The 25,725-nt window shown below is 33.9% G+C and overlaps 1 protein-coding gene across 2 annotated transcripts; it reads left to right on the plus strand.

Moving 5' to 3' along the window:
- The first annotated feature begins 1,396 nt into the window (after window positions 1-1,396).
- On the plus strand, window positions 1,397-24,181 carry LOC123554170 (uncharacterized). 2 transcript variants are annotated; one of them, XM_045344118.2, is made up of 3 exons: window positions 1,397-1,554; window positions 21,620-21,745; window positions 23,063-24,181. In XM_045344118.2, the coding sequence occupies exons 1-3, from the start codon at window positions 1,437-1,439 to the stop codon at window positions 23,245-23,247; spliced, it is 429 nt and encodes a 142-aa protein (XP_045200053.1). In that variant the 5' UTR covers window positions 1,397-1,436; the 3' UTR covers window positions 23,248-24,181. The 2 variants fall into 2 exon arrangements, with proteins under 2 accessions (XP_045200053.1, XP_045200054.1); XM_045344119.2 differs by lacking the exon at window positions 1,397-1,554 and adding an exon at window positions 12,903-13,062.
- Window positions 24,182-25,725: the final 1,544 nt, after the last annotated feature.

Below are 25,725 nucleotides of genomic sequence, written 5' to 3' on the forward strand. Positions count from 1 at the left end.
AGAAATTTAGAAATAATGGTTTAAAAAAAAGAAGAAAGATTGTCTAATTGGTAGCCAGACTACATATCTAAAATTGAATTTCAACTGTAATAGGTTAATACTGTTCTTTACATACTTTGTCATTTATCCGGTCGTTTGTAGTAATCGCTACCCTTTCTAGAGAACTACCGTTCATCCTAAACCTTTTCGTACCTCTACTTTAGTCCATTCCCTGGTGTAATGCCCCATTTTCATTTTAAACTGTTAAAGCAGCATGCCTCCCGATTTGGTTAAAAATAATCTTTCTTTGAAATTGAAGTTTTGGTCATAGTATGAACATTAGAATATGAATTTTTGTTTCTTAAATATTTTGAAAATTCCAAATCAAGAAAAAATGATGACCGCGTCGGGAATCGAACCCCGGACCGCCGCGGCAATAAAGACGTTTTCCGTCGTCGTAACCAATAGCGCTATAGCTGTTCTAGATATTTATAATCGAGACAGTTTGTCTGAAGTAAAAGCGTGACAAACGATTTTCGATTTCCATCGTAAAAAGTAGTAAAAACAGCAAATTCTCATATGTTTCGTAACATAAAGTTTGTCATTAATTAAGTTTTAAAGCCTTCTTAAAAATATAGCATTTATTTCAAGATATCTAAAAAAATATTTGTTTTTTGTTGTCGAACGATCTGGAGAGGCATGCCGCTTTAAAGCAATGTTTTATAGTGTAATTTTGAAATAATCATGACTGTAACTTTGAACAAAAAATACAGCTATTTTACAGCTCACAGAACGGCAACATGTGCTTTTTAATATTTATTTATATTAAGTTCTACTTCCAAAGATAATCCAGATTGAATACTATGATTTATTTTTGTGTATATTTTGATTATGGTGAAAAATACATTATTTACCACATCATATTACTATTTCATTTATTATAGATATTGTAAAACTACGGACGTCTTGATATTCTTTGTCTGTATAATCATGAAAAAATATTTTTGCAGAAAAGCTTTTAGCAAAAGTATGCCTATATACTGCATAAACTCTTAACAACCAAAAGCGTATGCTAGATCTAGAGAAGGTGACATACCTATTCATTTAATTACATTAATATCTATGTGCAATACATGTTATTTCAAATGCTGTCGATTGCTGTATGTAAACATTCTCGTCTGTTTATCTCAAAGTACGTGTTTTTGTTTTTGTTGAGTTTCTATATGTAATACAAGGATACTCTGATAATGGACCTGCAACAAATCTATTATTGATAACCTGTCTGTGCAGGGACCATGCCATTATCAATTACATAAAGTGTCTGTAAAAAGACAACATTCTATGGGCAAAGCAAGGCTAGATTGTCTATAAATTTTGGAAATTCTCCGTGGAGTTTATTTCCCATTTCTCCACAAAATAATGGTATATCCCAAGCCTGGAATATTTCCATAAAATCGATGGAAGTATTCTTGATTACCAACTGTGTTAGTGCCTATTTTACTTCGGAGCGTGCAGATATGAATTTCTCGAAAAGTGTTGGAGTTTTCTTGGTAGTTATTTTTGGGTTTACATACGGTATGTAAAGTTATTTGTTTCCTTTAACTGTTAAGTTTAATTGCTGTTTGGAACATATATAACTGTCTTACGAATCAGACTGCATATCAATTTGGACAAATGTAAATGCAAGTGTTAACTGTTTTTTTAGGGGGAGGGGGGGGGGGGGGGGGGGGGGGGGGGGGGGGGGGTTAAAAAATCAAAACACATTGCATGAAATGACAAATATTTATATATAATATCTCAATTTATCGTTACAGAAAAGTAACGAACTATATGTTTAACATTTTCTATTCAAAGAAAAGTAGGTAAATTGCAGGGAATGGTCTCAAAGCTGAATATGTTATCCTGTATCAGTTGATATTACAGTTAGATAAATTGTAAAATATAGCTATGTCTAGCTCATCCTTGTTAAGCTTTTAATCATTAAGATTTTATCCTGCAAACATAAAACCAGCCACTTTATTTCGAGGTAAAGAATCACTTCCTAGCCCCTGTAAATAGTTTGAGATCTGACAGGTCTGAGACAAGATCTGAAAGTGTTGCGTTGATTTTCAATTTCCCTTACAACATGCTGCTACTAAACAACTTTGTGAAAATGTAAATAACCTCGCATTCATGTCTTTTTTATTTGTTTCGTGAATAAGGTATATTTATGACCAGTTATGGGAGAAATCAACAAACATAAATTGTGGTTTAATGGTCATAAAATGACTTTGTTTATTTTTACATAGAAAACACATATAACATGTTTATTGTATGACAAACAGGCTTCTGAAATTTTTTGCCAAGTAAAATAAAATTATAAAAGTAAATAAAATGTGGTGGTTTCTTAAAAATGGCTGGCCGAATGGAAACTTGGAATACCTCTCTAACTGAATTTGAACTAGTGTGGAGATGGGGTAGGTGGTGGGTAAAATCAAAATTGTCTTTGTGTTTTTGCAACCCACGCTGAAGAGAACTAGATCAAACCGAACAAGGTATAAATTCCGTGAAGCCGTTCCTCCCACTGTCCGTCATAAATTTCGCTGATGCTACCTACGTAAGCATAGCTTGTATATACGCTTGGATACACTTGCAACTTCATAAATGCATCACTGACTGTGGCATGCAATATGATTTCAACCAATATATAGCAATGATTTCAAGGAAAAATCCTTCTTACAGCAAAAAAAAACTGAGAACTATTTGAATCCGCCATTATGCGACTACCATTTTTTCAAAGGTGCTCAGGCTATTTAGTGTCTGTATGCCTATACGCTTGGATTACTGACTTGTACTTGCCAAATGGCATCACTGACTGTGAACTCCTGAACTCAGATTGTATGAATCAGTGTTATCTATTCCAGCACGTATATTGGTCAAGCTTTTGATTAATGTACACGCTGATAATAACCCTGTAACAGTTGTAATTGATGAGGCCGCGATCATTTTGAATAGGACAAGTATATACGTGCTGGGGAAAATATTTCATGATGGACCTGTGAATTCTTTACTTGTGGGTGAAACAGGTCTCATAAGCGTAAATACGACTAGCTTCTACTGATTATAAAACATACCGTACGATTTGTTGTGAATTAACTGTTTTTGTTATTTTAGTAGTTCAACCGCCACCCTTGTATAAGAGCAACATTTAAAAAAACACGTTTTTTTTCATTCTCAAGTCATAAGTAAGTAGACTCGCCCAGTTTAAACAATCTAGACGCATACATAGAGCGCTTACTTCACCCGATTTACATTTGGAACGTTTTCACGCGTTTCGGGCTTTATCGTATGTTTAACATGGGATTTTTGAACCGTACAAAGATGTTGGAAATGTTTGTCTCATTGTTTATTTTTTTTAATAAAAATGTTACTGCTTTCATTTTCTACCACTTTTTTTCCACCCTTGTCTGAAAAAACAGTAATGAGTTTGTACACTGTTCAGACAATTGTGCTCTGTTGAAATTTAACCAGAAACAAGTTTACCTGCATAAACAGAAAGCGTGATATGTCACCATGCGCGGATCCAGAGGGGTGAGGGTACCGGGGGTCCGGACCCCCTCTGGAAAATCTTTAAAAAAGGAAAGAAGACAAGAAGGAAAGAAAATGTTTTTCGAAAAAGGCAACATTAGGACTGCATGTAAAGTATATGCGGCTGCTGCTATATACGACCCCGACATAATTCATATTATTTATCTAAAAGAAACTAAGAATTTTACCTTCAAGAAAGCTTGATTTTATCATTTTTCCCAAATTTAACAGGTTAGTCCATAAAACTGCCCCAGAATGCAAAAAAATGAAGTGCTAAATTTCAAAATTTCCAGGGGGGGGTGGTTGGCGGGGGGGGGGGGGGCAGGGGATCGGATCCCCTCTGAGAAAATTGGCTGTGTCCGTGCATGTCACTATACCTGTCCAGTACTGGACATTATGGTAAACGCTTCTTTCCTGCACAAATGACAATTTCGCAACTTCTGTCAGGTTTGTACAAATTTTTGGCCGCGATAAACCATTTGACTTGTATGCACCTTTATCGTGTTTGACGCCGCGGGAGTGTAAAATAAATAAAAATGATAATACGCTAGTGTAATTAACAAATAATCTAGGCCTTCGCGTTGTTTATCGTCTAATTTACCACGGTTCAGAGTTCAGATGCGTAAGAATTGAACCACGAGAGCGTTAGCCCGAGTGGTTAAATACTGAAGCATCCGAACGATGAACCGTGGTAAAATAGACGATAAATCACAAGAAGGCCTATTCTAATAAATATTATACTCGACTTTACGCGAGGAGTAATGTATCGGACGTCATACGGCAATTTGACGTCATAATTGACGTCATAATGCTCTCTTACCGGTCCGCGCGTCATATAGTGTTTATCGCAGAATATTTAGAGTTTGATTTTCTTCTTTGTTTAACTGGAAATCAAATCGCGCCATGTTAGAATAAAGCTTTGACGTCGACGTCATTTATAGTACATTGTATAGGCGACATCGGTCAAATTGTCTTGTTTATATAGTAAAAGAAAGTCGAATTTTTATGTTTCGACAAAAAAGGCTAACATGTGATAAAAAGAATATGACATTTGTGACTTTCCACATTGAATTTATTAAACGAATTAAATGAAATTGATAAAATGCTCGACAGAGCCTCGCATTTTATTATTTTATTCAACTCGTTTAATAAATTCAATATGAAAAGACACTCCTGTAATATCCTCTATTTAATATGAGCACTTAAAATAGGAACAAAATAGTTTCTGGTGGAGACATGTATTTCTGAATACAGAACGTATTTCTGAATAAAGAACTTGTATTCGTAAACTAGAATATCTTTACCTGGGTCATTGTTCTCTGTTAACTATTCATATATACTTTATCAAATAGGTTTCTCTTTCTTCCTCATATGTCCGTAATCAAATTCCAAAACTTATAGTTGTACACGATGAGCCCAGTAACATTTGTATCGCAATAAAATACATTCAATATCCGAAAGAAGAAAAAGTAAGGATGTTTGTAACAAATGAATTTCCTTTTATCAATGTTATTGATCTTGGTCTTGCTGTAATATACTTTAGAAAAATAAAGCCGCAGCATCCATTTTTGTGATAGTATGCATGACAATGTCGCATATGCACACAGAGCTCGCGCTGTAATCCGTGTAACTACCGCCTCGGATTAATCTTATTCGGATAATCAGAAATTCGATCGTCCGTAAGGAACACCGGATATCAGTAAACGTCGTTTCGCCGTTAAAAGATTATTCTAGCATAAAACTGTTGTTACTGTCATTTGGGGGGAGGGGTGTTTTAACAGGAGAGAAAACGTGTGTTAACAGAGAGATTCTCGCGCTCACGTGCTGTTATAACACCTTGTTATATATGCTCGTTCCGTGGCAAAGCATAAACGTATTACGGCGCCAAAACGGATAATTCAAAAGAAAATGATGTCAACGTAAAAAAAACAACGTAATCTTTATCGCGCAATTCATGGAATGACGTTGAGGGACAATGTACTTATTACTTGGTTGTTACGCGATTTATGCTAAAACAGCGTTAGCGCATTTTCTTTTCTGCAGAATCCCGAGGGATTGGTTGGTAGGGCTCGGGTACCAACTATTCCCGAGCGTTACCCCTACAATGAATTGTCTATGAGAAAACGTCTTGAGTTGGGGGTTTTTTTTTTGCGTTGCAGAACGCTTTCATATGTGATTCTAACGTTGAGGTGTTGATGTCACATGGGGTTTCTTATATCGCAGTCTGCCCGGTATACTTTCGGTGACTCCCCAGAAACGAAACAACATAACTTTTAACGTTTTTTCTATTATTATTTTTTGTTGTTGTTGTTTTCTTGTTGTTTTTTTTTTCATAATCAACGCTTCTACAAAGAACTTTTACAAACAATTCTAGCCTGGATATGAATAAAAATCGACAGCGATTGTAGTACGATTGCGCTCAATTTTTTAAAAGATGAGCAGTTTCAAAGAAATGATTGTTTACGACGTTGCAATCAACTTTTACATTCATTAACGGTTGAATTATATTAATAAATGCTATGTATTCTGCAATTACACGAATTACAACACGAATCACGTGCACATGTGATATAAGGCGTGTTTTGAGAAATGCAAAAGAAAACACGATATTAATTCCGATTTGATAAATAATGATAAATGTATTGCCCGTAAGTATTGACCTGGCACTCATGAATATTCCGTATGTTTCCGTAAATTAATTGTCGGTGTCCGAACCTAAACAACGATATAACTATTGAAAAGTCAATTATATACCATCATGTATCATGTGCAGATATAGCTGCGCTGACAAAGCGTTTTGCCACAAATCTCAGTGTTGTGTGTTCGAGTCCTCAGTCCGACCAAATTGTTTGTTTTTTATTTTATCTGTAAAAAATAACAGACACTTATCATGATTTATCAACGAAATACTGTACTAGATTCTATCGATTAACATTCTTCTATGTACATAAAACCGTTCTACAAAATGCCGTTTAAAATCTTCAGGACCGGACAAGCATTCATTCATTCAACGGACAATTCAAAGAACTGTTGTTAGCGACACAGAATGAAATGTTCTATAAAATAATATAATCATAGATACAAATACAAACACAAGGAATTATATTTTTAAAAATGGTTAAAAAAGAGTTCGAACCCATGGTAATGTGTTTCCAATTCGGAGAACTTACCACTACACCACTGTGCCGTTGGTTATCTAAATTGATTATTTTGATAAATCAAAATATTTTCAACACACAGCTATCGCGTAAAATAACGAAAACGCCCGAAAATATTGGCGAAGATTAATGTGTGCCAGGCCCCGTGTTCACAAAACATTTTTCGTTCTCAGCTGAGTTTGAGTTCGAAATTTTGATATCAATTTCACTCAAACTGCAGTTTTAAATTCCAACTGAGACTGATCATCAATACTTAATAGTCACTTGGAAATCGTCATTAATTTCAAATTTAGTTTTAAACGTGCTATTTAGATATAAATAGCAAATAAAGTTTCATTATCAAACTCAGCTGAGGCTGAATATGTTTTGTGAATACGGAGCCAGGTCAATACTCTTACGGACAATACAGTCCATAAAATAAACACACGTTTTTGTAAACATGGACGGCTCCAAACGGAAGGGGACGGAGCATTTTATAGAAATATTTAGATGGCAAAATACAATACATATCCTAGCCCTGACCAGCCTATAAACCGGGCCAGTCTATTTATTAGTACAACAAAAAGGTTGACCCATTTAAACGAGTTGTAGTTCGAAGTACGTATGTACAACTGCAATAAAGAAAAACATGCCATAAATATATGTAAGAAATAATATATCTCATTTAGTGATTTGTCGCTGAATAAATCATTGTTTGGAGTTCAGATGCGAAGGACTTATATCACGAGGGCGCAGCCCGAGTGATTTAATAATACGCATCTGAACGACAAACAATTATTTTATTCAAGTGCAAATCACTAAATAAGATATATTTTTTCGATTCTTACACGTTACCAAGCACTTTAAAGTACATCCTAGACGGCATTCATTAAATATTGGCCCGTTTTCAATCGGTTTCTTTTCCAGCGCGCCGCTATGCCGTTTGACGCTATGATGTAATAATTGTGACGTCAGAACAGTGAATTGTTGTACAGTAACTCACTGTTTAAAGCTTTCTTTGTTTAATAGGAAAATGAGACGGATCATGTTAGAATAAGCGTTTTTACTTTGATTGAGTGTAGGTCTACTTGACTAACTTTCTATTCAAAGTAATTGTGAATTTCTTATTTTAACATGGTGTCTCAGATGATTCCTTACAGTTTACATTTTCTGTGTTGTATGGAGGAGTGAGTTAGTTTAAAAGCAAATAGATAAAACAGTAGATATAAACGTGTTTCTTGTCAGAAACGTCGGCCAGTATAATAGATAAAAAAAATAGATATAAATGTGTTTCTTGTCAGAAACATCGGCCAGTATAATAGATAAAGTATTAGATATAAACGTGTTTCTTGTCGGAAACGTCGGCCAGTATAATAGATAAAACGGTAAATATAATAATAATATCTGTCATATGCTTACGAATCGGATAGAAATATCCGTCCCGAGGGCACCTGCGCATTGAGCGGTATCCGATTCATTAACTCATGACTGATATTTTTCTTGCATATCGTATACATGTTAGCATTTCATTCTGGCAGATTATTTTTCTTGCATACCGTATTTTACAAAAGGTATAAATACTTTCTTTTTAGCACTCTTTCTTATAGTAGAGAATGAACCGTGACAAAGCGCGGGAAATTAACGTATGTATGCAGAAGTGACGTCATGATGTTTTGCGCTACGCACAATAACAAAGTTCCACATTAGTTTTATCGTTTGTAGCGTAACGTTATTTTTTTACGATAAACTAACGTATTTTGAATCGAGAAATATGCTATAAGGAACGGAGAGAAACTATCAAGGTACCTGCTTTTTTCGTATTTTACATAAACAATATATTATCAGTGCATGAACCACTAAACAGCACGAGAGTCATCTTGCATGGGGTGCCAGATGGGTTTTGCCGGCATGGGTAAAATCACCGGAAAAGCCAGTCCGGTGTGCAAGAAATGTTCTTCTTTTCAGAAACGGCGGCCAGTATAATAGACAAAACAGTAAATATAAACGTGTTCCTTGTCAAAAACGTCGGCCAGTATAATAAACGTGTTTCTTGTCAGAAACGTCGGCCAGTATAATAGATAAAACAGTAAATATAAACGTGTTTCGTATCAGAAACGGCAGCCAGTATAATAAATAAAACAGTAAATATAAACGTGTTTCTTGTCAGAAACGTCGGCCAGTATAATAGAGAAAGCATTAAATATAAACGTGTTTCTTGTCAGAAACTTCGGCAAATATATTTTTTAAAAAACTAGACATAAACGTAATATTAATTTAAGGTTATACCGAAGCACATAAGGTTAGCTTTTTTTCACTTAAGGTAGATCTGCACGTTAGGATCGAAATTTTTTCTACAATGTAGAATTTGATTAAACCCTGATTTTTCAAAACTTCAAAATATACTAAGGAAATTCAGCAAATAAAAAAGATAGGGTTGTGTGCTTAATTTTTTGCTAGACTGATTTGAAAAATTTCGACCTCACGCAATTTTTCATAATGGGAGTCTATGGGAAAAACGCAATTTTCATAACATTTTTGCGAATAGAAATTTTTCAACAATGTAGATTTTAATGAAACTTCTCACAGTCGTGAATAAACATATGGCCTATAATATGGTGAAATAAAATGTATAGGTCCGTGTGCTTATTTTTGAGATATCTGGCTATGATTAAAGTGAACCGCCTATTTCAAGCTAATTTTAAGACATTATTTTGAATTATTTAACGTGTAAGATGTTTTAATATCATATTTTAACTTTAGAAAGATAGTAACAGTGCCATTTTGATATATTTACTCACGGGTTGCCCTTAACTTATAAACTGATTTTCGTTTCCGTACGCCGAATCCAGGCATTATTCTACGTTTTCCGGATAAATGACGTTACGCCATCACTTCCGGTTTATCAAACGTGCAGAACTACCTTAAACCTCTACTCATACTTGTAATAGTATAATGCATAAAAATGCATGTTTAGCAATAATACGATGATAAAATGCCATTTTTTCTGATAATTTTGTTTCTTAGCAGAACCTACATAGTTTTCTCTGAACAGGAAATTGTTTTTGTGCAGGAGGACTGATAAAACCTGGCTGAATAACATTCTAGGTCAGGGTTGTCAGCTGAGTACCGTATTTACTTAAATACGTACATTAGAACTGTTCATGCAAATACTAAACAGAGTCATTTTTGTCCTTTTCAAACGTTTTCTTATTATTATAATAATTTTATATGAAGCTACATGTATACTTTAGACACAAAATGAAACACAATATTCTAGTTCACAAAGTACGTACAACAACGCAAAGTAAAGACAGAACAATAACCAATGTAGGGATAATACGCGTTTATTTTCAGTATTGACGTCTGTAGAAGCTCGCGGGAATCCCAGGGGCTTATGCAGACGTTAATACACATCCTAACACGATCCGATGCATTTTCCTACTAATCAAAGAAGGCTGAAAACAGTGAATTATTATACAACAATTCACCGTTCTGACGTCACTATTATTACGTCATAGCGTCAAACGGCATAGCGGCTCGCTGGAAAAGAAACCAATTAAAAACGGGCAAATATTTAATGGAGGCCGTCAAGGATGTACTTTAAAGTCCTTGGTAACGTGTTAGAATCGAAATAATATACCTTATTTATTGATTTGCTCTTGAATAAAATCATTGTTTGTCGTTCAGATGCTTATTATATAATTCCTTCGCATCTGAACTCAAAACAATGATTTATTCAGCGACAAATCACTAAATGAGATATATCATTTCTTAAACACAAACATGTATTGTCGCTATTCTTGCATAAAAACATTACATGACGACTAAATGTACCGTTTTAATATGTGATGACTTCACGATTCCGGTGCATTTTTTAAACATTGGAAACGGGGAATATGTTTTAAATATTACCAAGGCCTAAAAATCACCAACACTGAAAGTTGTTATTATAATAAACGACATTCTATCTCTCGTATTACAACATACATTTCAAAATTTCATGTTATTAACATTTCAAAATAACATTCTGTATTAATAGCACTGATATGCTTTATTGCACACGATTTTCTTCCGTTATACATGGGCAGTCCATGAAAAAGTAGTTTAATGCAAAATTATCAAAATACTTGTCATTTTATCATAAATCTTATTGTACTGCTAAATGGAAATGAAACATTAATAATTCAATATTTCGGGAAAATATAATGCTTGCTCGGAGCAGTAATTTTGCTGATAGGGTAATAAAAGCACTAGTTCATAGTGAGTGTGCCAGTTTTGTAACTATACCTATAGCATAAACAAACATTAAGTTTCTAAATAAGTTGTTGCTAGACATAATAAAGGATTAAAACATTTAACATATTAATTATTTTTATTACATGTATATCTTACTAGCGTAATTCAGTGAAGCCACGTATCTATATACTTGATGGGAAAAAAACTTCTCAAATAACATATAATGCTCTCAAACGTGAATGTTTCTCTGATGTTCTCCAGTAATATAAATGCCACGTACTTTCATCTTCCATATTTGCAATTCACGCAGATAAAACATGACATTTAGTATCTAATTATACTGGTCTTAAATTCATGGAAAATGCCATTGTCTCCGCTGAAACAGATTAGTATAATGGTGTTAAATTGGGGCATTCCTTTGAATGTACATCACAGTCTAAAGCAAAGTTTAAAAGGTAGCTTAAGTTTGAATAAAACGTATAACTTAAGTTAGAAGTATGGAATAAAGAATGCATTCATTTCTTCCGTTTTATATCAGCCCTTTACTGCGTGACTAACGCTTTTCTTAATGATTTCCAGACTGCACGAATATCAGGCGTTAATGAAACTTGTCTTTTATTCTTATTGTAGGATGACTAATCAATATGACTAGTAGCATACTGCATGTGCTTGAACGTAATGCTTAACAAGTGATTGTTGTAGACACACATGCAGCATTCATTCATCCACTCATGCACCCATCAATCTGCTGTTTCACTCACTCACTCACCCACCCACTCTCACTCACTCATTCCTGTCCACCCTCTCATTTGTCCACTCATCCGTACTTAGTCAGTTGACAGGAAGCGCCTCTTATGACCTTATACAACATACTAATTGTTGTATTTGTATAATATATGTGTAATAATCTCATATGAGTAATTATCTATAGTCTCCTGTAACTCTTAGAGAGTGGCCACTTACATTGTATGATTTTTTAATGTTTATATGTTTTTACAATTTATGTAAATGGATGAGACTGAAATAAAATAAATAAATTAAATTAAATTAATGCATGGTTAAGTACTCTAGGTCTGATTAATATGTAATATAATATATTTGGCAGTTATAACTATTGTCTATTGCTCTTTGGCTTGCTAGTGAAGAAGGTTTGTTTCATTGCCTGTTTTCCAATGCAATGACAGAAAATCGCCCTGCTATAATACTAGTTAGTAATCGATACTCCAGTTAGTCAGAATTATGACACATAGTGCTATTATATTAGCAAATTACCATGCACTGTTGCTTTTCCAGTAAATATAGCAAAAAGTGCCAAGGTCAATTTTCCCGACAGCGTGGCTGCTAAACCTCCGGGTCAATCTCGTCAACAGAAGACACTGTTACTACTTTAGCAATAATTAAGTCTACAACAGTGTACGAATGTTCCGTATGCTGAATAGGTTGTGTAATTAATTGTTCAAAATTAAAAGACGCAACTAAAAATACTTCTGCTTTAACAGTAATGAAATGTTTTACTGCCTAAAAATTGTAAACGAATGGATTGTATTACATGTGGTCCCAAAGTACAATTAATGTCCCTTAGAGTTATATACAAATACATCAATGCAATGCTTTGGCACAATGTTCTGGAGACAAAAGCAAATATTTTCTCTTAAGAAATCTGAGAGAAAAGCAAAAATCCATATTAAGTGATATGTTGACCTGCTTCACCTCGCATCTGTCAGATTGAAAAAAAAAATATCTTGGTTTACTCTTAAAAATACATTCTGGCTTTCAAATTGTGACAAAAAAATCTGATTTCCATAAAATTCAAAACAAATTCTTAGCTCCAAGTACCAAATATAATCCCAGAACCCCGCCCCCCCCCCCCCCCCCCCCCCCCCCAAATCAAATGGTCGACCCCTTATCAATTTCATGAATCGCCTCATAATGAGAATCATTCTGTGTGCAAAGTGGAGCAATGCTCTATAGAATGCAGATATAATAGTGTTTTCCCATTTCTCCAGAATGGTATATCCCAAGCCAGGAATATTCTCATAAAATCGATATTGTGTTAGTGTCTGTTTTACTCTGCAGTGTGCAGATATGAATTTCTCGAAAAGTGTTGGAGTTTTCTTGGTAGTTATTTTTGGGTTTACATACGGTATGTAAATTATATCTTTTTAACGGTTTCAAACTTATGGTTTTGCACATATGGCGACAATATTTATAATGTTAGATTACATATCAATCGGTCCAACTGCAAATGTTTACTGTTTTGTGTGTTCAAAAATCAAAACACATTACATTAGCATGGAATGTTCTGAAATGTATGTTGGTTGAGCTAACATCCAGAAAAGTTATAAAATGTAGCTATACTTATAGATTTCAATCATTAACATATTACACTGTAAACATTAAGCATGACACTGTTTTGAGGTAAAATATTACTTTCAAGCAAGTCTGCTATTGATATTTTTTTATCCAGACAATTTTGAGGCAAGATCTATAACTGTTGCGTAGATTCTCAATTTCTCTTTTTCCAATACGTCTTGGTCAAGTTAATATACCAAATGTTTGATTCACCGGCAAGGTTTTTCGTTTATCTCCCTGTAAGAATTGTAACATGAACTTTAAAAGTCACAGAATATTTTCGGTTGAGACATATGTTTCTGTGTAAACAATTTATTCAAGTAAACTAAAATATTTTTATCGTGACCCTTCAATGATATCTGTATAATTACTTTTAAGCATAAGTAGCTTCCCTTTTTTACACCTTAATTAATATCCAAAATGTAACGTTAAAATATGTTGAATATCGGAAAGAGGCTGCATTAAATGAATTTCCTTTTATAAATGCTATTCAACTTGTAAAAACAAAAACAAAAACAAAACAAAAAACCGAAACAGCAATTTTTGTAATACTGGATGCATGAGCATTGACACATATGCACATATAGAGCTTCCTGCAGAAGTAGTATTTAGTTGAAGTTTATTCGGATACATAGAATTTCGATCGTCATTAAGGAATATCGAATATCAGTAAACGTCGTTACACAGTTAAATGATCAGTGAATTGTCTAGGACGTTCATTTTTTTTTTAAATAATTGTTTTACGTTGCAAAACGCTTTCATATGTGACGTCGACGCTAACGTTGATATGTTGATGTCACATGAGGTTTCTTATATTGCAGTCTGTCTGTTATACTTTCGGTGACTCCCCTAAAACGAAAAAGAAAACATATTTTAACAGTGTTGTGATGTAATAACGCTTCAACAAAATATTTTTGACAAAAAAGTGTATATTCTGGATATGAATAAAAGTCGACAGCAGTTGTAATACAAATGCTCTCAATGTTTGTAAAGATCGGCAATTTCAAGGGAAAGATGGTTAGCGAATTTCTAATCAGCTTTCTAACATAAAACTGCAGTACTTTTCATGGGTATTTTAACAGGATAGGAAACCTGTGTTAACAGAGAGATTCACCTTTTTATGTATGTGCGTTCCGTGCATTACGGCCCAATAACGGAAATTCAAAAGGAAATGACGTCAGCGTGAAAAAACAACGCAGACATTCTCGTCCGTCTCATGGAAATTTAATGTCGCTTAGGGATCATTTACTAGTATTCGTTTGTTAGTATTTTCTTTTCTAAAATAGCGTTCAACTATGTTCATTTCGTATAAGATCTGCAGAATCCCCCGGGAAATTTTTGTACCCTTGCCCTACAGGGTTCGGACACCAAACATTCCCTGGGGATTCTTCAGATGTTATAACGCGAAAAACATGCGTTATCCCTGTAATGTTTTTTATCATAACGTAAGCAGTATCTATAAACGTGTTTCTTGTCAATATGATAGATAAAGCAACAGATCTAAACGTGTTTCTTGCCAGAGACAGCGGTCAATGTCTTGTCGTTGACAATAATTTACAAAGCACGTAAAGGTGGCATTTTCACTAAAAACTCTTGGGGAAGTCAAAACTTACACTACATACAAATGCATGTTTAGTGATGATACGGTACAAAATTATGACAATGGTGGAATTTCAAATAGTTTGTTATAACATACATGTATTTCCGTTAATTGAAATATAGCTCGTGTCATTTTATCCTTTGTTATCTATAGGTGGTGGAACAAGATTATTTTTGAACATGATGACTGATAAAACATAAGCTATATTAACATTCTAGGTCAGGGTTGTCGACAGTGTGAGTACCGTATTTAATCAAATAATGCAAGTGGCAAAATCAAGTGGGATAAAAGTGTGATTATTTTCAGAGCCAAAGGCTCAGGGTGAGCTATTCTGATCGTTCTTCGTCCGGCGTCCGGCGTTAATCGTCCGTTGTCCGTCGTCCGTCCGTAAACTTTTATTATAAACGACATCTCCTCATTGCCTAGTGGACCTCTACAAAATTTGTTCAAATCAGGATCCCCGGGGTCAAAATTGACCCCGCCCCAGGGGTCACTTGATTTTACATAGGAAAATCTTCAAAAAATTTCTAAAAATAAACCAGAAGGCCTAGAGCTTAGATATTTCACATGTAGCAATGTCTAGTGGACCTCTACAAAATTTGTTCAAATCATGAACCCCGGGATCAAAATTGACCCCGCCCCAGGGGTCACTTCAATTTACAAAGGAAAATCTTCAAAATTTTTCTAAAAATAAACCAGAAGGCCTAGATCTTAGATATTTGACTGGTAGCATTGCCTAGTAGACTTCTACAAAATTTATTCAAATTATGACCCCGGGGTCAAATTGACCCCGCCCCATGGGGTTACTTGATTGTACATAGAAAAATCTTCAAAATGTTCTAAAAATAAACCAGAAGGCATAGAGCTTAGATATTTGACATGTAGCATTGCCTAATGGACCTCTACGAAATTTGTTCAAATCTTGCCCCCCCCCTTCCCCCCAAGGTCAAATTGACCCAGCCCCAGGGGTTGCTTGATTGTACATGGGGAAATCTTCATAAATTTGCTAAAAATAAACCAGAAAGCCTAGATCTTAGATATTTCATATATAATATTGCCTAGTAGACTTCTACAAACTTTGTTCAAATCATGACCCCCGGGGTAAAATTGGCCCCGCCCCAGGGGTTACTTGATTGTACATCGGAAAATCTTCCAAAACATTTCTAAAAATCATCAGTTTGACATTTGAAACATGTAGCTCATATTACTCTGGTGACCGATCCAGGGTCATCATGACCCTCTTGTTAAACGTTTGTTTTTAAATTGTATCTTTCGCAATATGTTTACTTAAAACATAAAATGAGTCGCAATATTCTAGTCCACACACAAAGAATGTACAACAACGTACAATAAAGACAGAACAGTAACCAATATATCTAAATTCACTTATGCAATACTTTACCAAACCTATCTTGTAATTTATAGTAAATGGGAGATGGAATATACATAATTCATCACTTCGGGGGAATGTCATTGCTTGATCGGAGCTGTAATTTTGCAATGAAAGCACTAGTTCGTATTGATACAAAGCTTAATGGCCTTTCTGCATATGTGTCTACGCTAACGTCATAATGTAACGGCAATCGTGTTAAACGATAAGTTTTCTATCCCTCACATATTTAGGACTTCGTAACCTTGTAAATGCCAAGAAAATACCAAAACGTGAAAGCAAAGCCTGTTGTACCAGCTGTAAAATACTGAAAGCTATCTCCAAATACGGTATGCCACCCTATTAATCTAAACTGTAAGCAAAACTTGCCGAACCAGTGATATAACATTGACGTTCATGGGAAAACTCAGTACTCAGCACTAAAAAGGTGTCTCAGACATTTCTACTCTCTTCGCCTCAGTTCGAGCCCCGGACCTTTGTGCTAAGACTTGTCGAATCGGTGATATGTTTTCTGTGCTTTTGTTGTTTTTTTTATTTGCTGTTGTTGTTGTTGCCTTAAGGAATCTCTTTTAAGAATTCTATCATTGAAATTAGCTTGGCCTTGTGCGTATTATTTCAATTATATGTGCATAAAGAGGGAGTAATTCACAAATAATTCTCATTATTCCTTCTCTTGAGAAGGAATATCTTAATTCAATAAGTCACACGTGACTGAGCTACTGATGTCGAAAGCTGTTGTAATTACAAGCTGGCCAATTAAACTCCGTGACCTTAGAAATAACCTCTGACGTTAAACTATTCTTTCTCAATTGAGGCGACTTCATGGATTACACAATACTAAACCCGAGGATGATTAATTGATTCTTTTATTTCCTCCTGAACATAACATATGTACATTCACCAGATAGACATATATCAGAAAATTTAAATGTAAACAACCAAATATTATCGTTACCTTCAAATGCATGGTTAATATGTGAAAACAAACCCCATTGCGACCCTCTAATCATGTGCAAGGAATTCACACATCGAATCATAATAGATTGACCAGGTCAATGTCTTATTGCCGTATTTACTCTACTGAAAGAGGTAACAGATTTAATTTGTTGTTGGATTTAACAATTTATGTTAAATAACTAGCGTAAATACTTACCTGATATTTTTTAGCAGTATAAAACAGACATTGCAACCAAAATGTTACAAGATGGTCATTTTATATTTATATAGATGTGCCCTAGAAGGAACTTTTGGTATGCTTTAACTTGTTTAATACTGATAGACCAATGTTTATGTAAGTCCAATTGTCCTATTTACATGCTGGTACGAAATAAACTATAGGACTGTTTCGGGAGAAAATATTTGCAGATATGTAATATGAAAATACGCATCTTTTTATCTCTAAAGAACCTGCGCGCGTTATTTACACAAATTATATACTACATGTATACACACATAAAGACAATATGACAAATTTCAGCATTGCAGTGATGTTGCTTTATAAAAGTATTTGCATTTTACCTTGCATAGCGGAAGTATATTAATGCTATTTTCTAAGCAATCATTTAATTAACAAATATATATTAATAAAGCATTTATACTTATAAACCAATCAACAACAAAAAAACTGACAGATCCATCATAGAGCAAGATATTTGGCTTTGTCGAATATCTTTGGTAGTGGTATTTGGGGCGATGGCATGTTTCATTGCATGTTTTCCAATATAGTGAGAAATGTTCGTCCTGTTAGAATACTAGTAATCGATAAGGAAACAGTAGTCAGAATTGCGATATAAAGTGCTATAGGACAGTGCCGCGCTGTTGCTTTTTCCAGTAAATATGTCTATTTGTATAGCACAAGGTCAATTTTGCGAGACAGTTGGCTGTGAAACGAGCTCGATACAGATTCGTCACCAGCGGAAAAAGTACTGCATATAATACAATAAATAGAATTACAAAGTTTGTACAGAAATAGATTGAAGTTTTTGTAAAAGTGGGAGTATTATTTTTTCATAATGTTCAAGTTGGTCTTGATTTTAGTCGTATCTTTCGTATCATGATGACTTTAACCATAAAACACAATCTACATGTTGTTAATGTCTTTTTTTTTTTTTTGTTTTTTCTTTTTTTTTGTTGTTGTTTTTTTGGACAAAGAATTATGACCCAATCAATACATTATCTTAGGGCTGTCATTGATTGGGTCATATCGACGATACCGATATATCGGAAGACAGATATCGACGATACATCGATATATCGATTATTAAGTTAGAGTAACAACCTATTTGTTCATGTACATGCTATATACCTTCTTGTTAATGTTATTTTTAGTTTAATTGCCTGCTTTTCATGTGTTTTATTTGTATTTATGTATTTCCCCATACAGGTAGTGCCGAGTAGTTGGAAAAGAATGCTACGGTACAAGTTTAGACATGACCTTTATTGACAACTTCCGTTACTAAGGGCGCATTTTTGCAGGCAGAAAAGTTGTTTTAGAGGGTCTGAGTGTTTATCTGGATAGTTTTTTTTTCTCTGTGTAAAATATCGATTTTTAAAAATGGGAATCGATAATCGATCGACCAAAAAATATCGTTGATACATCGATATCGTTTCTATCGATGACAGCCCTACATTATCTTTAATTGTGGATGTTAATATCTTGTCCTAATAAACCATTCTCTATATTTATTTATCTTATACCAATATTGGTATATAAGATGGTATATATATTGTTTTGTTTAATTAACACAACTGGTTTCCGCCATTGAGACCAGTGTAGATCTTGATAAGCCTGCACAGCAGTGCAGTCTGATCAAGATCTGCGCTGTTGTCAGTATTTTTTTTTTTTTTTGGTAAACACCTTTTATCTCTCCAAAGTACTGTTCGAACTGAAGGACAGACAATTTCTTTAAAGAAATCTGGCAAGGATCAGGGCTTTATGTAAGTTTTAGATAATACAAACTTGTTCAAATAACTCAGTATGTAATCACCTACTTATAGAATATTTCATATACTTTATGCTATATGCTGTAACCTACTATGACAAAAATAAATTGGTATATAAATACCAGCTTAGTTAACCTTACACAACTGCGTATATTTATGCATGTATGAGAGGGTTCTTTTAATAAATACCTGTGAAAGTACTCTCATTTTTTCACATCTGATAAGGTTTGTTAAATGATTAAATGATTATATATATAAATGTACTTACTGGTATATGCTCTATGGGTAGATTAGTGATTAGTATTTCTTTTTTAAAAATAATAAGTGATGGCACCATTAACTAGGGGTGGGGGGACCTCTGTATGCAGCCCGTCTGGGCGTATCATGTAAGGCTTTAAGCACTTGTATTCGGCACTATGGGTAAAATGGCCTCAGGGACAGGGTGCGGTTTAAATAAAGAAATAAAGTTATTATATTTATCATTATTATCATTATATTTTATTATTATTATTATTATTATTATTATTATTATTATTATTATTATTATGTACAACGCCATTGAATATGGTATTATTGTTCCTTCTCTTGAGAAGGAATATCTTAATTCGGTAAGTCACACTTGACTGAGCTACTGATATCGAAAGCTGTTGTAATTACAAGCTGGCCAATTAAACTCCGTGACCTTAGAAATAACCTCTGACGTTAAACTATTCTTTCCTAATTGAGGCGACTCTCTGATTGAACGCGTTCCATGGATTACTAAACCCGAGGATGATTGATTGATTCTTTTATTTCCTCCATTCTTGAAGAACAACATATGTACATTCAGTCGACCAGATAGACATATATCAGCAAATTTAAATGTAAAAAAACTAAATATTATCGTTACTTTCAAATGCATGGTTAATATGTGAAAACAAACCCCATTGCGACCATCAAATTATGCGCAACAAATTCACGCATCGAATCGTAATGGATTGACCGGGTCAATGTTTTAGTGCCGTATTTACTCTACTGAAAGTGATACGATATTTAATTTGTTGTTGGATTTAACAATTTATGTTAAATAACTTGCGTAAATACTTACCTGACATTTTTTGGCAGTATAAAACAGACATTGCAACCAAAATTTTACAAGATGATCATTTTATATATATATAGATGTGCCCTAGAAGGAACTTTTGCTATGCTTTAACTTGTATAGAAATAGGCGTTTAATCAAATTATTCAGTTTTCAGTTTTCAATATCAGTTTCAGTTTATCATTAAACCGAATGAAAATCAGTGAAGAACATAGGCCTACACAATACACATGCGATGATTTTTGTGTTTTGAAGCAGACCGACTGCTATGCTATTTAAGGGACAATGACAAATAAAATTGTTAGTAATAAATCAGGTTTACAAGTGTGTTATCTCTTCCGTTGCAGACATGCTGTTCAGTGCTTCATGATACATTTGTTTCTATAGGTACATTACATTTCGGTGTTCCACTTTATCAATATCGCAAGGATATAATATCACAGTTTTAAATTGTTCATAGGAATGTGTACAATATCACTTTAATGGCGAGAAACAGTGAAACCAAAAACCTAGTACCGTGATAATGACAGCATTATAATGGCGTTGAGCCGTTCAGTAGTAGACGTTGCCATATAAACAGTAAAAGAATAATATCCATGTTCTGACATGTACCTCTATAACCGAAATATTCACATTTAATATGTTCTTATCTATCGTATTTTATATCTTCAGAAAAAAAAGAAAGAAACAAAACTATAAGAGCACATTCCATGTATTTTTTATCACCCCTCGTGTACATGCATTCAGTATACCGCACTACAGACAAGTTACAAGTTACATTTAATTAAAATTGAGATTCTAATGCACAATAACTAAGCATAATCGATAAGTGAAAAACAATAAGACAGGTTTCGTTTATGCAAATGCTGATGATGACGTCATAAAATATGAGCTTGTTAAATGTAATGACGTCATCAAACCGTGTTTTGCCAAACATGCTCAATATATTTTTGTATATCATACTCGACATTGTTCAGAGTATCATCACTGATACTGATCTTTTGGATGTGTCCTTGTAATCTGTGGAAACAGTCACACATCTTGCTTACATTATATATCTGAAAATTATACAAAATTCAAATACTAGTGCACTGATACTGATCGTTTGGATGTGTTTGATCTGTGGAAATAGTCACACATCTTGCTTACATTATATGTCTGAAAATGATACAAAATTCAGATACGCGTGCACTGATACTGATCTTTTAAATGTGTCCTTGTAATCTGAGGAAGCAATCACACATCGTGCTTAGATCTACATTATATATTTGAAAATGATGGAAAATTCAGATACTTTTCTCTCCGATAAATTTTTGATATATTTTTTGTTTCAGTAAAACACGTACAGTCTCTACAGTGTTACAACTGTGTGGCATGCAATGACCCATTTGATGAAGATGGAAACAAAAATAATGCAATGTCATGTACTGGATCCTGTCTGAAAATCAGCTATGGCGACAGTAAGTAATGTAATAGTATCATGGCAATAACGCATCTCCAGTATTAGATTATTGGCAAGACTATAACAACATAATATAAACACGTCATGGCCAATATTATAGCATTAAATAGCAATATCGATAGCATTAAATAGCAATATCGCTTCTCCAGCATTACCTACACTAAAACTGCGTATATTTACACGATCAATAAATTGCCCCGGCATGCCAATGTCTGGTTATTGTTTACTCTCATCGTTATTGGCAAAGGTTACATGATTCTGTCCTATCGCGTAAGTAGCCCTTACAATGATAAACACATCAGCCTGGGCCCAGTTGTTTGAAACTTTAAACAGACTGTTAAACTAATCGCCTGTTAAAGTTTGATTCAAAATACTAGTCTTGGTGGGAAACAGTAGTATGTTTTAACTTTACTGTAAAGACGTTTTAGTGTTCATAATCCTTTAGTCATACATTTGTTTTTCTAAGTTTTCTAAAATGTTGAAATATTACTTTAAAAGTTAATCGACTGTTAGCTTAATCAACTGTTAAAGTTTTGAACAACTGGACCCTGATCTATTTAAAACTAACAAGAAATGTCTTGCCATTACAAATCCATAAGATTTTGTAAGACATCATTAATGGAAACATTCACGTATATTATCAAATATCATAATCATGACAAATGTTACGAGAGGATGATTTATAAAAATGGAAATCCATCAGCATCAAAACCATGTAACCAGGGCCCAGATGTTCGGACTTTAACAGGCGGTTAAGCAAACGGTTGGTTAAATTTTAAAGTTATATTTCGGCATTTTAGAAGACTCAGAAAAACAAATGTATGAGTTGAGGATAATGAACACTAAAAAGTATTTGCAGTAAAAGCAAAACATCATGCAAGTTTTTCCTACCAAGACAAATATTTTTAATCAAAATTTAACAGGCGGTTAGTTTAACAGCCGGTTAAAGTTTCGAACAACTGGACCCAGGTCTACAGACATGAATCGATTGAGGCGTCGGTTTTAAATTAAAGACGAAAAGACTAATCAGTAAGAAAGAATTTATGCAAATTCAAGAACAGAAAGCGACGCACAGTCTATCGCAAATCACTTCATAGATTAACATCGAAGTTGTAGTCACTGTGATAGATGTTTCCGACACATTACCATGTACATTTGTACTAGTACTTTTATCGTGAAAATTCGAAATACTCAAGTGTCCTTAGTTATGAATGTAAATATTTTGAGTACTTGCGTAATTTGAGTGTCACAGAAAGAAAGCATGCTCTGTGTCAAATTAGCTATTAAACATTGTTGTTGTTTTTTTTATAAACAGAAGCTGTACGTACGTGTTCGCCGATCAGCTTAGGCGATAGTTGTGAAGACTATACATACGAAGGACATGAAGCAAACAGATGTTCCTGCACCACAGATAAATGCAACCATTCTAACAGCTTACATTTATCTCTCGTCAGCACTGTGGCACTTCTAGCTGCAGCTTTCTACTTCAAGAGGCTTTAGCTACAAGGATATTTTCAACGTTTTATATTTTACACTTTGATACATTATAAAGACTGGTGTGAAATTTTCATTGTTTACGCATTCTTTTCGGAAATCTTTGGCTCTTGCAAGCTGCTGACTTCAATAGGAGTGTTGAAAACCGTCATATCATATTGATAATGTGTTTAAATAAGTAATTAAGAAAAGGCTAAACCCTGTGAATCGCGTGACTAGGATTGGTATGATATGTTTAAACAGATGTTCGTTGTCTTTGCCCACTCTTTGTACTTTAAGTTTAACTTCCTAAAGTTTGGTTATCTGCGAAGAAACAGAATAAAAAGCAAAGAATATTCACAATACCAACTGATACACTTCTAAGTACTGTAAAAGTAAATGCTAATACGTTTTATAAGCATTGATTTCTCATATCTTGCCAGTTTTAATCAACCCATGATCTATTCTACAATGATATCACTATATGTTTCATTAGCCTATTCTCCATGCGATATTCCGTCGCTTCTCCTTTATGCAAATTTATAGTATGCAAGTAATCTGAGAGCATTCTGGGACGGTTCAGGCAATTCTGTATCCAATTAAATAAAGCTTCTAATAAAATACTTAGTCATGTATGCCCGCTTCAAATCTACATTACTTGCAACTAAAACTAATCTGTAAAGTAACTTGTAAGTTCAACAACAGGTCTGCTGCTTTTGCATAATCCCGTAGTGCCTTCTGTATAACCAAGACTGTGTGCACAGATGTTTCATCTTGCTTGTACAATTCCAGCAGGCAAAAACAGCCTAGTACTCGATTGCTCGATATCAGCTTACAGACATTTTATTATTATCAGTGTTTAAAAGATGGAACGGTGCCAGAAAGTCCTAGGCTTTACCTGCAAAACTGTTGTAAAATGGTCTTTATCTATGCAACTTGTAACTTAAAAGTTGTAGTTTAATTGGGGTTTTTTTTATTATTTTTCTGAGTTCATTAGTGTTATTGTAATAAAGGAACTAATCTCAAATCTTTTAGCAGTTTAATTATCCCAACTAATAATGAACAACAGCCAAATATACGTTTTTAACAGTCGATGAACTTCAGTTTGCAGCCAGTGATTAGTACTCCTCCTAACCAATGGTGTGGAAGAACCACGGTACAATATATACCGTACATCAATATGTTTCCTAAACACCAAAGAAATAACTTGTTGCTGAGACCAATAATTCCGAATTATTCATCTCGATCTATAGAATGAATGGATGTAATTTCAATGGAATGAATACATACTGTCATGTTCAGATCCTTGGGAAATCACGATGCTACCTTGATCAATAATTTCTCCTCCCACTTCAGTTTGAAAATAATTGATTAGTTCATGCAGAATTGTATTACATCAAGTGCAAAAAAATATATATATGAGCCACGCCATGTGAAAACCAACATACTGCGTTTGCGACCAGCATGGATCAAGACCAGCCTGCGCATCCGCGCAGTCTGGTCAGGACCCATGCTGTTCGCTTTCAAAGTCTATTGCAATTAGAGAAACCATCAGCGACAGCGAACAGCATGGATCCAGACCAGACTATTTCAAATTGTATACATATATAGATACATATAAACACATGATGCAAACATACATATATAGATACATATAAACACATGATGCAAACGTACAATTACATGAATTAATAATGTAAATATCAAGACATATTGTTCAACATGTAATCTTAGTAATCTATTATGTATACATATTTTTATAACTACTTCATATACTATCTTAAGTCGTATATTATCATTGACATTTGTTATCAGGCAATTTACAAATTGGGGTAATATTTTACGAAAATATGATGAAATGTGTATGAGAAAAAAAAATATAGACAGGAAAAAAAGAGCACATATTTAACAGAAATATGCTCAAGTTGTTTAAGAAGAAAAAAAAGAAAAGAGGAAGAAAAAAATGAAAAATGGGGGAAACTGATTTAATAAAATGAAAAATCCCTTAATAACTCTTAGTAGACAGTTATAGTTAGCTCCATTAATAAAAGATCGGAATTAACAAGTTTTTATTTTTCAATATTTTGGTATTATTAAAGATGATATTTTGGCAGGTTAGGAAATATTTTATATTGCTTTATTTCTTAAATTCTGTTGTTAATTTTTGCTTAGTTATCTATCGTTTCGATAACTCGAGACCAATTCTTTTCGAATTCAGATATTTTATTATTTATGGCTGAAATGTATTTCAAACTTATAAGTTTATCTTTAAAATAAACTTTGAACATTGGTATAGAGAGGTACCTACAACAGTTTTCTTTAAACTTTGTTTTATAAACATAATACTTTAGAAGTAAAGCAAGATAATTTCCAGCTCGATTGGTACAGGTATCATACGAAAAAATGAAAAAAAAATTCTGTAAATTAATGTCAATATTAAATCTTTCTTTTGCCCAAGTACTTAAGTCAAATAAAAACTTATTAACAAGTGCACATTCAAACGTT

Source organism: Mercenaria mercenaria, chromosome 7 (genome assembly GCF_021730395.1).
Source record: "Mercenaria mercenaria strain notata chromosome 7, MADL_Memer_1, whole genome shotgun sequence".
Classification (NCBI taxonomy): Eukaryota; Metazoa; Mollusca; class Bivalvia; order Venerida; family Veneridae; genus Mercenaria; species Mercenaria mercenaria.